Here is a 15,815-nt window from a genome sequence, read left to right on the forward strand (position 1 = left end):
GTGTGAGAAATATCAGAAAGGGAGACAGAACATAAAGACTCCTAACTCTGGGAAACGAACTAGGGGTGGTGGGAGGGGAGGAGGGCGGGGGGTGGGGGTGACTGGATGACGGGCACTGAGGGGGGCACTTGGCGGAATGAGTGCTGGGTGTTATTCTGTATGTTGGCAAATTGAACACCAATAAAAAATAAATTTATTATGAAAAATAATATGCAATCATAAGACATATAAAAAGCAAACATAAAATGTTGAAAATGAAAGTGATGGGAACATACACAGCAAAATAATATTTTAGCAAAACCCACACGCCACCACAGTTGCTATACTAGCCCAATAGCAGACTTCAAATTGGAAAATCAGCTGAGAAGAGGACACTTCACAGTGATGAGAAACATTTGGTTCCCCCAAGACAGGCAACCGTGTTAAACGTGTGAGCACCTGCCAGAGGAGCCTCAGGATGTACAAAATAAAACTGGGCACTTATGGGAGAAAAGTATAAAACCACAACTATGTGAGAGATTTTAACCCCCTCCCTTGGAACTTATAGAACAATCACACAAGGTGCCAACCTGGATACGGAACGCTTAGGCAGTAACATAGAGACGATAACCTAATGGAGCACAGCATCCAACAGCAGGATGTATATTCTTTGTTTTCTTTTCCCTAAAGGTTTTGTTTAAAGTCCAGTATAGTTCAGAGAGTATAATATTAGTTTCAGGTGTACAGTGTAGTGATTCAGCCCTTCTATACAGCACCTGATGCTCATCACGACAGGTGCACTCCTTCATCCCCATCGCCTGGAGCCCCCCATCCCCCGCTACCTCCCCTCTCTTACCCTCAGTGTGTTCTCTGTAGTTCAGAGTGTTTCCTGGTTTGCTTGTTTCCTTTCTTCCCCTATGTTCATTTGTTTTGTTTCTGAAATTCCACACATGAGTGAGATGATATGATAATTGTTTTTCTCTGACTTCATTCACTTAGCATAGGACCCTCTATATCCACCCATGTTATTGTAAATGGCAAGGCTTCATGGGTTTTTATGGCTGAGTAATACTGCATTGCATGTATATATCACCTCTTTATCAATCAGTCAGAGGATGTACATTATTTTCAAGAGTATAAAGAACATATTAACACATTGATTATATTCTGGATTCATTGCAGCTTTCAACAAATTTCAAAGGACTGAAGGTGTAAAAAATATATTTGTGTGCAATTTATATGAAACCAAGCCAAAAGTAAATCACAAATAGATCATTTAAAAATCCTTGTGTATTTTTAATTTTAAAAATACGTCTAAGTAAGCCATGGGTGTAAATAAGTTCAAGAGACGTTATTCAATGTCGTTAGTCAAGAGGGAACTGTGGAACAAAACCACTATGAGATTCCACTTTGTTTGTTAGGATGGTTGCAATTATTTTTAAAGACTGAGAAGAACAAGGGTTTGAAATATAGAAATTGCATAAGACGAGTAACAAAAGCGGCAGCTTGGATGCATTATCGTCTGTGTTTATTTTTTTTATTTTTTTTTAAATTTTTTTTTTAAATTTATTTATGATAGTCACACACAGAGAGAGAGAGAGGCAGAGACACAGGCAGAGGGAGAAGCAGGCTCATGCACCGGGAGCCCGACGTGGGATTCGATCCCGGGTCTCCATGATCGCGCCCTGGGCCAAAGGCAGGCGCCAAACCGCTGCGCCACCCAGGGATCCCTATCGTCTGTGTTTAAAGGCAAATGTATAGGCTTAAGTCCATATGTAAGAAAAGTAGAAAAACAGGAAATAGTATTCGTCTGAAAGTATTATAAAAAATTAGTGCATGAGTCCCAAAAAATTGGAAGGGAAGAAAGTAAAGAAGAAAATTTATTAAATACAAAACAGACATACACCAGAGAGACGTTATAACAAAAGGTGATAATTTGGGATGACTGATCGAATAACCAGACTTTTGAGGGACGAAGGAGAAAAGGCAGAAATTACTGAGGTCGGGAAGGAAAGGAGGTTATCCCTGAGACCCTTGAATCGGAGTGGATTGTGACAGAGTGTTTTCATAAACTTAAAAAGTTGTGGAATTTGAAAACTACTAGAAAGATTTCACCCAATCCAAATGTCCCAATAATGAACGAGGTTGAAGATCTCTAAGTTTCGTAATTATTGAGAAATGTGATATGTATTGTAAAATCTTTCCATGGAACAGGTTCCAGGCCTAGATGGCTTTGCCGTGGAAAGTGAATACCTTTACTAACTATGACCAAGTCTACCAAGACTGAATCTTACACAAAATCTTCAAAACAATAGAAGGAAAATTTCCATGTTATTTTATGAGGCCCATGTAATATTAATGCCAAACTCTAACAAGGATATTATAGGAAATTTTTTACAATTACACTATCTCAATCACAAGTATATAAGCAAATTTAGCAAACAAAATCTGATTAAGTCCCATATAGAAGTCATGGTATGCCCAACACGAAGTGTCTGTATCCTGGGAATGCAGAGATTACTAAAATACTAACCTGTAGAGAGAAACCAAAGTAGACTTAAGTAACATGATGGGATTCCAGATCCCCAAACTGGAACACTCAATATTACAAAGATGCCAGTTCTCCCCACAGTGAAGTGAGTCACTGTGATTTTTTATTGTGCAATCTGAAGAGGTGATCCTAAAACCATGTTGAATTTTGCAACACTAGTGTTTCCAAGACAGTTTTGAGAAACAGCGAGGGGGATTTGCACTATCAGCAACGCACAGTAGGTGTGATGAACCAATGATAGCGACAGAGGATAGGCCATCTGAGTATGGAACACAACAGAGAGCCTGGAAGTCAACTCAGTGCTTGTCTAGACACCCCATTTACCAAACAGGTGGGTAGTCTATGGAAAAGTAAAAAATCTGGGTCAATTAAGAGTCATAGGCTAACCACTGAGATTTGGCTCTTACCTCATACTAGACACACAAAACAGTCCAGGCTGAATGCCGAGTTAGATTTGAAAGCAAAATAGTGATGAGAATAGAGAAGACCCTCCAGGTCCTCAAGCAGGAAAGTGCCTCCCAAATGTCCTGTGCAGGGAGCAAAAAGGAGTAAAGCACGGAGGAAATACCTTGTGGATGGAGCTACATGAAAATCCAGTGAGTCTGCAGAGTGTGTCAAGGCAGAGCACAGCTTGGGAAGGCACACTGCAATACGGGAAGGGAAACGGACTTGTCTGCACAATATACACATAATCCTTGACCCGCAAGAATAAGACAACCCTGTAGAAATACAGGCGAGAGACAGGTAGAAGTGATGTGCAGAGGAGAGGAGCCAAACGTGCTGGACACATTTGAAATGTGTCCTGTCTCCCCACGGGCTCTCCGTCACCTCTCTGAAGTGACTGTTTCCTGTTTGTGCCATCAGCAACCTGGTCACACACCCCCCTCACTGCCTGTGTCCCATCATATTGCACATGTTTGTTGTCATGTCTGCCTTCCTGCAGAGCCATGAGCTCCCCAGGGCTGGCCTTGAACTACACTATTTCTGCATCCCTCACCCTGTGGCCATGTCCCTTAGAAGTGTGTTCTCACTTCTCTGGTGAGCTGCTGATTTGAGCCTGAGAAATACATTTCAGGTCACGAGGGAGCCTGGTGCTGTGATCCTCTGATTATAATGAAAAGCTGTTCCTTCAGATGGAATGACCCTGAGCCCAAATAGTGCTGGCCAGGACAGGAGTGGGGTCACCCCTTCAGCTGCTGAGGCAAGCCCTGCTGAGTGCTTCCTGCCTACCATAGCTCTGATGCCTCCCTTACACACTTGGTGTCCTTCATACCCTGGACCCCTGAGGGATGGCTGCCTTGACCCTTACCTCCTCCAGGTGAGGGTCATGACTGCTGAAGGTCACACAGCCCATGTCTATGCAGATGATGATGAGGTCGGCTTGTAGAACTGTCACCCCTCCTTCTTAGCTTTGGGTTCCCATGCAATGCAGAGAGTGTTGGGAGGGGCAGGGGAGGGTCTTGGGGTCACAGAAACTGTGTGGATGGGTGCTCCATGTTCAAGCTTCAGGAGCTCCTGGTTTCTGGTAGAAGCAGAGGAGGAAATGGCCTCAGCTCACTTCAGCTGCCACATCTTGTTGCTTCATCCAGGCAGTAGTGCAAGGGCGTGCAGCTTAGGGTCATGGGGCTCGGAAGGTCTCTCCTCCTGAACTGCTGGGATTTGGAGGCTTGAATGGCCAATTAGGTGAGCTTGTTTGTCTTCTGGCCTCTGGAGTGCCCTGGGACTCCCAGTTCCCCTGGGTACCACTGTCATCAAGCTCTGTATGAACCCACCCGCCCCTACACGGCCAGGCTCCAAAGACCAGAAGTCTCTCTGGGCCTCAGGTGTGAGCAGAAGAGAATCATAGACATCATGTGCCCACCTTTATGCTCGTCATCCGGTTACCCCATTCCCCATCCCCTCCACTGCAGCAACCATTAATTTCTTTCCTATATGGAAGACTCATTTTTAACAATTTTATTCAAAAGAGAGCACTTGACGTAGGAACTACCACTTAATCCTTTTATCAGGGCACAGTAATCATTGTTGGTTGTAGATACAGGGTACAGCGCATCTCTAAAGCCTATTCTTTTATGACAGCAGTTCATGTTTGTTACATAATAACTCCATCACCCCACCTGTGACAATCTCCGTATCCTCCATCAAGGTTGCAGGACACATTGACTCCCTTCAGCACATCCTCCACATGGCCATGTGTTTCTGTCCCAGCCTCCACAGGGCCTCCTTCACATCCTTGTTTCGCAGACTGTAGATGAGGGGATTGAGCATTGGGATGACCAGCGTGTAGAAGACAGAGACCACCTTGCCCTGCTCCATGGACTCAATTGCTCCTGGCTGGGCATACATGACAAAGAGAGTCCCAAAAAAGAGGGTCACTGCAGTCATGTGGGAGCCACAGGTGGAGAAGATCTTGCGTCTCCCAGCTCCTGATCCCATCCTCAGGATGGTCACTGTGATGTAGCCATAGGAGATGAGGATCACAATCGTCACAGCCACAAGGAGGAGCCCACAGATGCCAAACATGAGAAGTTCATTGATGGCCGTGTTGCCACAGGCGATCTGGAGCAGAGGGGGCACATCACAGAAGAAGTGGTTGATGCGGTTGGAGCTGCAGAATGGGAGGTGGAATGTGAAGCTGGTCTGCACAACAGAGTTGAAGCAGCCTCCACAGTAGGCGCCCAGCACCAGGCGAGTGCAGGCAGACTGGCACATGGTGCTGGGGTAGCGCAAGGGGCTACAGATGGCCATGAAGCGGTCGTAGGCCATGACACCCAGGAGGAAGCCTTCAGTTGTGGCCATCAGGGATAAAAAGAAAAACTGGGTGGCACATCCTGCAAAGGTGATGACCTTGGATGAGGAGAAGAAGTTGGCCAGTGCATTGGGGGCGATCACAGATGAGTAGCACAAGTCCACAAAGGAGAGGTTCTTGAGGAAGAAGTACATTGGGGAGTGCAGTTGGGCATCCAGGGTGATAACAATGATCATGAGGAGGTTACCCAGGACAGTCACCATGTACAGGGCCAGGAATACAGCAAAGAGCAGGGCCTGAGTCTCAAGGCCACCTGCAAATCCCTCCAGCACAAAACCTTGAACGTAGACCTTGGAGAGGTTTCCATTAGTCTGCAATGGCATGAGCCTCGGTCCTCCAGAGGGGAATTACCCCTTTGTGTTGGCAGATTAAGTGGGTCAAGCTAAACTCCCTGCGGGACACTATTTAGAAAGATAAACAACAACAGTCAAAAATCTGGTTAAAGGTATAATGGAGTTAATGGTTTAGCAAAGAATTAATAAACAATATTCAAGATAAACGCGTTGGTCCAGTGATATCAGTACTGAGCATTTCTTCTTCCCTTGATTCCTAAGTCTCTGTGAAGCAGAATCTGAAAGGCAATTGGTTAAGCAGTGAGATTTTGCCTGTCTTGCAGAGTTCATGCTGACAGTGGTTGGTTACTACGAACCAGCCAGGATGCACCATGGGAGTGAGTTAAATCAGGAGTAAGTATGCAGCTGAGCTTCTGACCATTTCAATAACTGAAAGTATATTAAGACACGATCTGCAATTGCACTGTTGGGGATTTACCCCAAAGATTCAGATGCAATGAAACGTCGGGACACCTGCACCCCGATGTTTCTATCAGCAATGGCCACAATAGCCAAACTGTGGAAGGAGCCTCGGTGTCCATCGAAAGATGAATGGATAAAGAAGATGTGGTTTATGTATACAATGGAATATTACTCAGCAATTAGAAACGACAAATACCCACCATTTGCTTCAACGTGGATGGAACTGGAGGGTATTATGCTGAGTGAAATAAGTCAATCGGAGAAGGACAAACAGTGTATGTTCTCATTCATTTGGGGAATATACAAAATAGTGAAAGGGAATATAAAGGAAGGGAAAAGAAATGTTGGGAAATATCAGGAAGGGAGACAGAACATAAAGACTCCTACCTTGGGAAAACGAACTAGGGGTGGTGGAAGGGGAGGAAAGCGGGTGTTGGAGGGGAATGGGTGACGGGCACTGAGGTGGACACTTGACGGGATGAGCACTGGGTGTTTTTCTGTATGTTGGTAAATTGAACACCAATAAAAATTAATTAAAAAAAAACATTCATAAAGCCCAGGAAAAAAAAAAAAAGACACGATCTGCATGCTATGCTCGAAAACTCTGCAGAAATTAATATATATCGAGTTGAAGACATGTTATCCTAGACTGCAGATGTTTTCTCTAAAAGCTTTTTTTTTTATTTTTTTTTATTTATGATAGTCACAGAGAGATAGAGAGAGAGGCAGAGACACAGGCAGAGGGAGAAGCAGGCTCCATGCACCGGGAGCCCGATGTGGGATTCGATCCCGGGTCTCCAGGATCGCGCCCTGGGCCAAAGGCAGGCGCCAAACTGCTGCGCCACCCAGGGATCCCCTCTAAAAGCTTTTTGTAATTACTGCCAGACAGAATTAAAAAATTGAATTCCTGCAATAAAAATTAAAATTACCTAACCATAGAGAAACCTCAAGAGGTTTCCGATTTTGGTGTAACACATATGTAAATTTTAATAAAGTTATTATTTTAAAGAATGAAAGATGAGGAATGCCTGGGTGGTTCAGTGGTTAGGGCCTGCCTTTGCCCCAGGGCATGATCCTGGAGTCCCAGGATCGAGTCCCACGTCGGGCTTTCTGCATGGAACCTGCTTCTCCCTCTGCATGTGTCTCTGCCTCTCTCTCTCTCTCTCTCTCTGTGTGTGTGTGTCTGTCTCTGTATCTCTCATGAATAAATAATTTTTTAAAGAAGAATATCAGAAAGGGAGACAGAACATAAAGACTCCTAACTCTGGGAAACGAACTAGGGGTGGTGGAAGGGGAGGAGGGCGGGGGGTGGGGGTGAATGGGTGACGGGCACTGAGGGGGGGCACTTGACGGGATGAGCACTGGGTGTTATTCTGTATGTTGGCAAATTCAACACCAATAAAAAATAAATTTATTATAAAATAAATAAATAAATAACAAAACAAAAGAATGGAAGTTGAGACTTACAATCTTATTTGAAATTTGCAAGCAATAAAGCGAATAATATGTAACAGTTTAGAAGTACAATGGCTAAAATTAGGAACTCAATGAATGAATTTCAAAGATTAGCTAAGAAGAAAATTTGTGAAGTAGAATACAGATCAGTGGAAAATACTCAGAGTGAGGTATTGAGAGACAAAAGGACAGAAAAAATCAGAAATGAGTGTTAGAGATCAATAGCATAGAGATATACATATTTGAATTCCAAAAAATGATTAAAGAGATTAATATGCTGAATCAGTGCTTGAGGAGTTAATGGCCAGGTGTTATCTCAAAACAATGAAAGATATTTTTCTACAGATTCATTAACCTACAAAATCAAAGCAGCATTTATACAAAGAACGCCACACTTGGACATATCATAGTAAAAATATTTAGAGTCAAAATAAAGAGAAAAGCATAAAAGCATTCTGAGAAAGAAGACAATCACTTCAGGGGCACCTAAGTGGAACAGTCAGTTAGGACTCTGATTCCTGCCTTCTGCTCAGGTTGTGACCTCAGAGTGGTGAGATTGGTTGGTTACCATGGCAGCCTCACATTCAGCACAGAATCTGTTTGAGACCCTCGCTCCCTTTCCCAGTGCCCCTCCTCTAAAATAAATAATAAAACCTTTCTTTACAAAGAAGACCAAAAAAGAAGACATAGTCATTTCAACGTTTAAAGTTAGAAATAAGACTGACCATTGTCTTACCAGATTAAAAATAATGGAAGCCAAATTAAAAGGAAATATATTTTCTTTTCTTCAAAGAAAATACTTATCAACTATTATTCTGCATCTAGCCGAATATATCCTTCAGAACTCAAAGTGAATGTAGCTGTAACAATTAAGGAGTCAATCCATTTACAATTGTACCCAAAAGCATAAGATACCTAGGAATAAACCAACCAAAGAAGGAAAGGATCTATACCCTCAAACTACAGAACACTTGTGAAAGAAATTGAGGAACTCACAAAGAGATGGAAAAATATTCCATGCTTATGGATTGGAAGAATTAATATTGTGAAAATGTCTCTGCTACCCAGGGCAATTTACACATTCAGTGCAATCCCTATCCAAATCCCATGGACTTGGGGGCAGCACCGGTGACTCAGTGGTTTAGCACCGCCTTCAGCCTAGGGCATGATCCTGGAGACAGGGGATTGAGTCCCATGCTCGGCTCCCTGCATGGAGCCTGCTTTTCCCTCTGCCTCTCTCTCTCTCTCTCTCTCTCTGTATATTATGAATAAATAAATAAAATCTTTTAAAAATATCCCATGAACGTTCATTAGGGAGTTGGAAAATAATCTTAAGATTTGTGTGGAGTCAGAAAAGACCCCAAATAGCCAGGGGAATATTGAAAAAGAAAACCAGAGCCGGGGGCATCACAATGCCAAGTTTCAAGTTGTACTACAAAGCTGTGACCATCAAGACACGGTGGTACCGGCACAAAAACAGACACATACATCAATGGAGCAGAATAGAGAACCCAGAAATGGGCCCTCAACTCTATGGCCGACTAATATCCAACAAAGCAGGAAAGACTATCCAGTTGAAAAAGAACAGTCTCTTCAATAAATGGTGCTGGGAAAATTGGACAGCCATGTGTAGCAGAACGAAACTAGATTATTGTCTGACACCAGACACAAAGATAAACTCAAAATGGATGAAAGATCTAAACGTGAGACAAGAATCCATCAAAATCCTCGGGCAGAATACAGGCAACAGCCTTTTTGAAGTTGGTCACAGCAACTTCTTGCAAGATCTATCTATGAAGGCAAGAGAAACAAAAGCAAAAATGAACTATTGGGACATAATCAAGATGATAAGCTTTTGCAAAGCAAAAGACAGTCAACAAAACTAAAAGACAACCTACCGATGGGAGAAGACATTTGCAAATGACCTATCAGCTAAAGGGCTAGTATCCAAGATCTATATAGAACTTATTAAACTCAACACAAAGAAGCAAACAATCCAATCATGAAATGGGCAAAAGACATGAACATAAATCTCACAGAGGAAGACATAGACATGGCCAACAAGCAGATGAGGAAATGCACCACATCACTGGCCATCAGGGAAATACAAAACTAAACCACCACGAGATCCTACCTCACACCAGTGAGAATGGGGAAAATGAACAAGATGGGATACCACAAATGTTGGAGAGGATGGGATGTGGAGAAAGAGGAACCCTCTTGCAGTGTGGTGGGAATGGAGCCACTCTGGAAAACTGTGTGGAGGTTCCTCAAAGAGTAAAAAATACACCTGCCCTACAACCCAGCAATTGCACTGCTGGGGATTTACCCCAAAGATACAGATGCAGTGAAACGCTGGGACACCTCCACCCCAATGTTTATAGCAGCAATTTCCACAGTAGCCACACTGTGGAAGGAGCCTCGGTGCCCATTGACAGATGATGGATAAAGACGGTGTGGTCTATGTATACAATAGAATATTCCTCAGTCATTAGAAATGACAAATACCCACCATTTGCTTCAATGTGGATGGAACTGGAGGGTATCATGCTGAGTGAAATGAGTCAATCAGAGAAGGACAATCATCATATAGTCTCACTCATACGGGGAATATAAAAATTGTGAACGGGATTAAAGGGAAAGGAGGGGAACTCAATGGGAAATAGCCGAGAAAGTGACAGAACATGGAGGCTCCTGGTTCTGGGAAACGAACAAAGGGTGGTGGAAAGGGAGGTGGGTGGGCGGAATGGTGACTGGGTGACGGGCACTGAGGGGGGCATCTGACGGGATGAGTGCTGGATGTTATGCTATTTGTTGGCAAATTGAACTCCAATAAAAATATAAAAAAGCCTCAATACTCTATTTTCAATAATGAATAAAACAACAAAACACGTATCAGCAAGGAAATAATAGATGTGAAGAGTATTGTAAACCAATTACCTAACAGGCATATGTAGAGCACATTGTATCCATCAATAGGTGACTACAATCTTCTCCAGTGCACGTGGAACATTGTCCAGGATAGACCATATGCTAGTTCACAAAGCAAGTCTCAATAAATGTTAGAATATTCAAATTATAGGAAATATGTTCTCTAAACAAAAAGGTTGAAATCATGAGCAACAACATAAGGCAATTTGGAAAGCTTTCAAACACGTGGAAGATAACAGCTTATTAAATCTCCAATGGGTCAACGAATAAATCACGATGGAAATTATAAAGTATTGTGAACACAACACCCCAAAACTTAGGTGGTGCAATGAAAGAAGGACTCATAAATTTATAGCTATAAACACCAACATTAAAAATAAACATTTCACACTGGGGTGGGGGGCACTTGACTGGATGAGCACTGGGTGTTATTCTGTATGTTGGTAGATTGAACACCAATAAAAAATAGATTTATTATTAAAAAAATAAACATTTCAAATCAATAATTTAACTTTCCTAACCCCAAAACTTAGATGGTGCAATGAAAGAAGGACTCAGAAATTTATAGCTATAAACACCAACATTAAAAATAAACATCTCAAATCAATAATTTAACTTTCCATCTTAGGAAAGAAAGGAGAAAGAGAATAAAATACCTCATAGCAAATAGAACAAATACAGTTTAGATTAGAGGGAAAAGAATTAGAGTAAAATAATTCAGAATATAGATGATACTAAAATTTAGTTCTCTGAGAAGTTTAACCGACTTGGCAAACCATCTGCTAGATTCACCCCAAAAAGCAGAATACTTAAATTTCTAAGATCAGAAATGAAAACAGAGACATGACTTCTGACCTGATAGAATTAAAAAGTATTATAAGAACATATTGGAATATGGCATTCCAACACATTAGCTAACATATATAGAATGACCAAATTCCCAGAAATAGATTAACATAACTGACTCAAAGAGAAATAGAAAATCCGAGCAGACATATAATAAACAGATTGAGTCAAAAGTCACGTAACATTTCTAACAAAGAAAAATTTAGGAACAGATGGTTTCAGTGGTGACTTTTACCAGTGTACAAGAAATAACACTGGTACACCTCAAATTCTAAAAATTAGATGGGAGAAAACACTTCCTAATTCATTCCATAAGGCCTGTATTATTCTCATGCAAAATGGAGACAAAGACAGTGCAAGAAAACAAAGCTACTGACAAGTATCTCATATGAAGATAGATACAAAAATCCTTATCAAAATACTAAAAGCTAAATGCAGCAGAACTTCACAGGGATTATACAGCATAACCAAGTGAGAGTTATCCAGGAATACGAGAGTAGACCAATATACAAAAAAAAAAAAAATCACTCCATATAATACACCATAGACATGGAATTCAGGGGGAAAAACTACATGATCATCTTAGGAGATCCAAAAAAGTACAAATCATTGTGGAAAGATGAAGAGGACCCACATCAATGTGAAGATATCCCATGATCATGGACCGGAGGACTTACTAATGTCTAGATGTAGTACTCCTCATGTTTACATATAGATTCAATGTAATCCTATCAAAATCCAATTACCGTTTTATATTTCGTGGTGTTTTTTTTTTTTTGGCAAAAATTGACCCTAAATGGCTGAAAAAATATATGAAGAGACCAAAGTAAGAGGCCTGACACTTCCTGATTTCAAAACTGACTTTGAAGCAGAACAGTGTTGTGCTTGCACGAGGATAGACATAGAGCCAAGGAAACGAATCAAAATACAGAAATAAACTCACCTGTGATTTTCAATGAGGGGCCCAAGGGCACCATCCAACAGTGAGAAAAGAGTATTTTTCATAAATGTTGAGGAAAAAAGTCTATAATGCACATGCAAAAGAATGAATTAAGAGCTTTACCTCACACCACATACAAAAATTAACTCAAAATGGACAAATACCTAAATGCATGTGCTAAAACTATAAAACTATCAGAGGTGAATTGACATCAGTGTCAATTATTGTGACTTGGGATTCGTCAGCTATTTCCTATATGACATCAGAGTACAGACTACAAAATAGGAGAATCAAAACTAAAATATGATAAAACAGACAAATTGAACTTCGTCTAAATTAAAATCTCTTTGCATCAAAGGACACTCTCAAGACGAAGACAAAAATCTATATTAAGGTAAATACATTTGACAATTGATACATATCTAATAAGGATAAAATATCCATGGAATATAGAGAATTCCTCCAACTCAGCAACAAAAACACAGTCAAATGTTTAACTGGGCAAAGGTTTTGTTTGCATGGGCATTTCTCGAAAGATACATACAACTGGCCAATAAGTTCAAGAGACGTAATTCAATGTCGTTAGTCAAGAGGGAACTGTGGAACAAAACCACTATGAGATTCCACTTTGTTTGTTAGGATGGTTACAATTATTTTTATTTTTATTTTTATTTTATTTTTTTTTAATTAATTTTTATTGGTGTTCAATTTACCAACATACAGAAAAACACCCAGTGCTCATCCCGTCAAGTGTCCAGCTCAGTGCCCGTCACCCATTCCCCTCCAACACCCGCCCTCCTCCCCCCTTCCACCACCCCTAGTTCGTTTCCCCGAGTTAGGAGTCTTTATGTTCTGTCTCCCTTCCTGATATTTCCCAACATTTCTTCTCCCTTCCTTTATATTCCCTTTCACTATTATTTATATTCCCCAAATGAATGAGAACATACACGGCTTGTCCTTCTCCGATTGACTTATTTCACTCAGCATAATACCCTCCAGTTCCATCCACGTTGAAGCAAATGGTGGGTATTAAAGACTGAGAAGAACAAGGGTTGGTGAGAATTTGGAAAATAGAACCTTCATATCCGGCAGGTACAAATATAAGAGTGGCACAGCCTCTGTAGAAAGTGGTCTTGCCATCCCTCAAAAAGTTAGACCCAGGGTTTCCCTACGACCCACCCTAATCCACATATAGGGATATGCCCAGGAGAGTTGACAATATACGTTCACACACCAGCCTGTTCACAAGTGTTCATAGGAGCAATATTCGTAATAGCTAAAAAGCTAATGGAAGCCGAATGTCCATCAAATGGTGAAGAGATAAACAAAATGTGAAATATTCATAAGCAAAACAATATTCATCCACAAAAGAAATAAAGTTCTTGTATGTGTGTGTGTGTGTGTGTGTGTGTGTGTGTGTGTGGTGGGGTTAGGGAGGGAGCACACAGGTGAGCAGGAGGAGGGGCAGAGGGAGAGAAGGGGAGGGGGGAATCTTAAGCAGAATCTGGGCCCAGCATGGAGCCCAATATGGGGCTTGACTCACAACTCTGAGATCATGAGCTGAGCCGAAATCAAGAGTCGGATGCTGAACTGACCGAACCACCCAAGTTCCCTGAAAGAAAGAAAGTTCTAGTACTTTCTACTAGACGACCCTTGAAAAAATTATGCTAAATAAATGAAGCTTGGCACAAAAGCCTGAGTATTCTGTAAATTCATTTTATAAAATATGCAGAAGAGGGACAGAAGTGCATTTGTATTTGCCAAAATATGGTTGGGAGAGGGAAGGGAGAGTGCTGATGGGAATAGGGTTTACACTGGTACACCTCAAACTCTAAAAATTAGATGGGAGAAATTGAAGACCAATATGATGAAACTCTTCTGGAACCAGAGAGATGAACGCTGTGGATACAATAAAAAATTAAGGACCATGCTTACTAGTACACTTTGAACTGGTAAAAATGTCATGTGAGCTTTGTTCCTCAATTTAAAATTTTATTTATTTATTTTTTAAAATAAATTTATTTTTTGTTGGTGTTCAATTTGCCAACATACAGAATAACACCCAGTGCTCATCCCGTCAAGTGCCCCCCTGTGTGCCCGCCACCCAGTCACCCCCACCCCCCGCCCTCCTCCCCTTCCACCACCCCTAGTTCGTTTTACAGAGTTCGGAGTCTTTCATGTTCTGTCTCCCTTTCTGATATTTCCCACTTATTTTTTCTCCTTTCCCCTTTATTCCCTTTCACTATTTTTTATATTCCCCAAATTTAAAAATTTAAAAATACAAACAATGAAGGTGAAATAAGAACACTTTCCAGCATTTTATTTTTTATTTTTTGTGTAGATTTATTTTTTATTGGTCTTCAATTTGCCAACATATATAAGAACACCCAGGGCTCCTCCCATCAAGTGCTCCCCTCAGCGCCCGTCACACAGTCACCCAACCCCCCACCCACCTCCCTTTCTACCACCCCTACTTCGTTCCCAGAGTTAGGAGTCTCTCATGTTCTGTCTCCCTTCTCTGATATTTCCCACTCATTTTTTCTCCTTTACCCTTTATTCCCTTTCACTATTTTTTATATTACCCAAATGAATGAGACCATATAATGTTTGTCCTTCTCTGATTGACTTATTTCACTCAGAATAATACCCTCCAGTTCCATCCACGTCGAAGCAAATCTTATCAGCATTATAACTGAGAGAATTTAATTGAAGCATATCAAATGGATAAAAACTCATGAGTTTCTAATACTGAAAATAAAACCCCCTTCATTGGCTTCTTTGGAGTATGGTGAGAGGGAAGCCACACAGTGACCCTCATACTGAGGAAATCAATGTTTAGAGGGATTTTCCCTTTACAGAATATTGCAACTAATAAATGAAAATTGAAGTACAGAATTTGAGTATTATTATCTGATAAACCCATAATGAAACAACGAGTTTAGGTAAGATTACTTATGGCTACTGTTACTCCAGGACAAGAGATGCAGCCAGGTGGACCTCTCAGTGGAAGTACACGCAACACTTATGAAATATTCCTGCCAGAAAAATCAATCATGAGTCCGACTGAGCCTCTAGGACCTACCAGTTACTGGAAGTATAAGGACCAACAGAATATGCTAATCAACCCTACAGGGACAAGGTCAGCAAAATGTGTCGTGTGTGAGAAGCTTTGCAGGATAAACCATCTGGTTGTTGAATAAAGAAGGTGAGTAATAATATTGAAATGAAAATAGAGGGACAGGAAGCCAGGGAATGAGAGGCTTTAGGGGCATCATGAGAACATGGAGTAAGGATGTTATGAATCCTGACCCAAAACACACCAGAAAGGATAAATGAGTCAATCAGGACAATTGAAACACTAAATGGCAATTCTATAATATTAAGAATTCATTATTAATTGTTTAAAGGATAATAGAAACATCAGAGTTGTCTTTCTTTACCGTCTTCACTGTTTAAAGGGAGTAGTTATGATGGGCTCTAGGTTGATAATATTGAAGTTGGTGGGTGCGATAGGTCATCCATTACTGCTCTCGTTTCATGTCCGTGTGT

General features: G+C 41.2%; 1 protein-coding gene across 1 annotated transcript; it reads right to left on the reverse strand.

Annotated features, from left to right (window-relative positions):
• Positions 1-4,699: 4,699 nt before the first annotated feature.
• Positions 4,700-5,662, reverse strand: LOC140594030 (olfactory receptor 9S13-like). The gene has a single exon (XM_072722397.1). The coding sequence runs from the start codon at positions 5,660-5,662 to the stop codon at positions 4,700-4,702; it is 963 nt and encodes a 320-aa protein (XP_072578498.1).
• Positions 5,663-15,815: the final 10,153 nt, after the last annotated feature.

The sequence above is a fragment of the Vulpes vulpes genome, chromosome 9 (assembly GCF_048418805.1).
Source record: "Vulpes vulpes isolate BD-2025 chromosome 9, VulVul3, whole genome shotgun sequence".
Lineage (NCBI taxonomy): Eukaryota > Metazoa > Chordata > Mammalia > Carnivora > Canidae > Vulpes > Vulpes vulpes.

Bases quoted from the DNA above. Each gene is read 5' to 3' on its own strand.
- LOC140594030 (XM_072722397.1), bottom strand. From the start codon at position 5,662: ATGCCATTGCAGACTAATGGAAACCTCTCCAAGGTCTACGTTCAAGGT.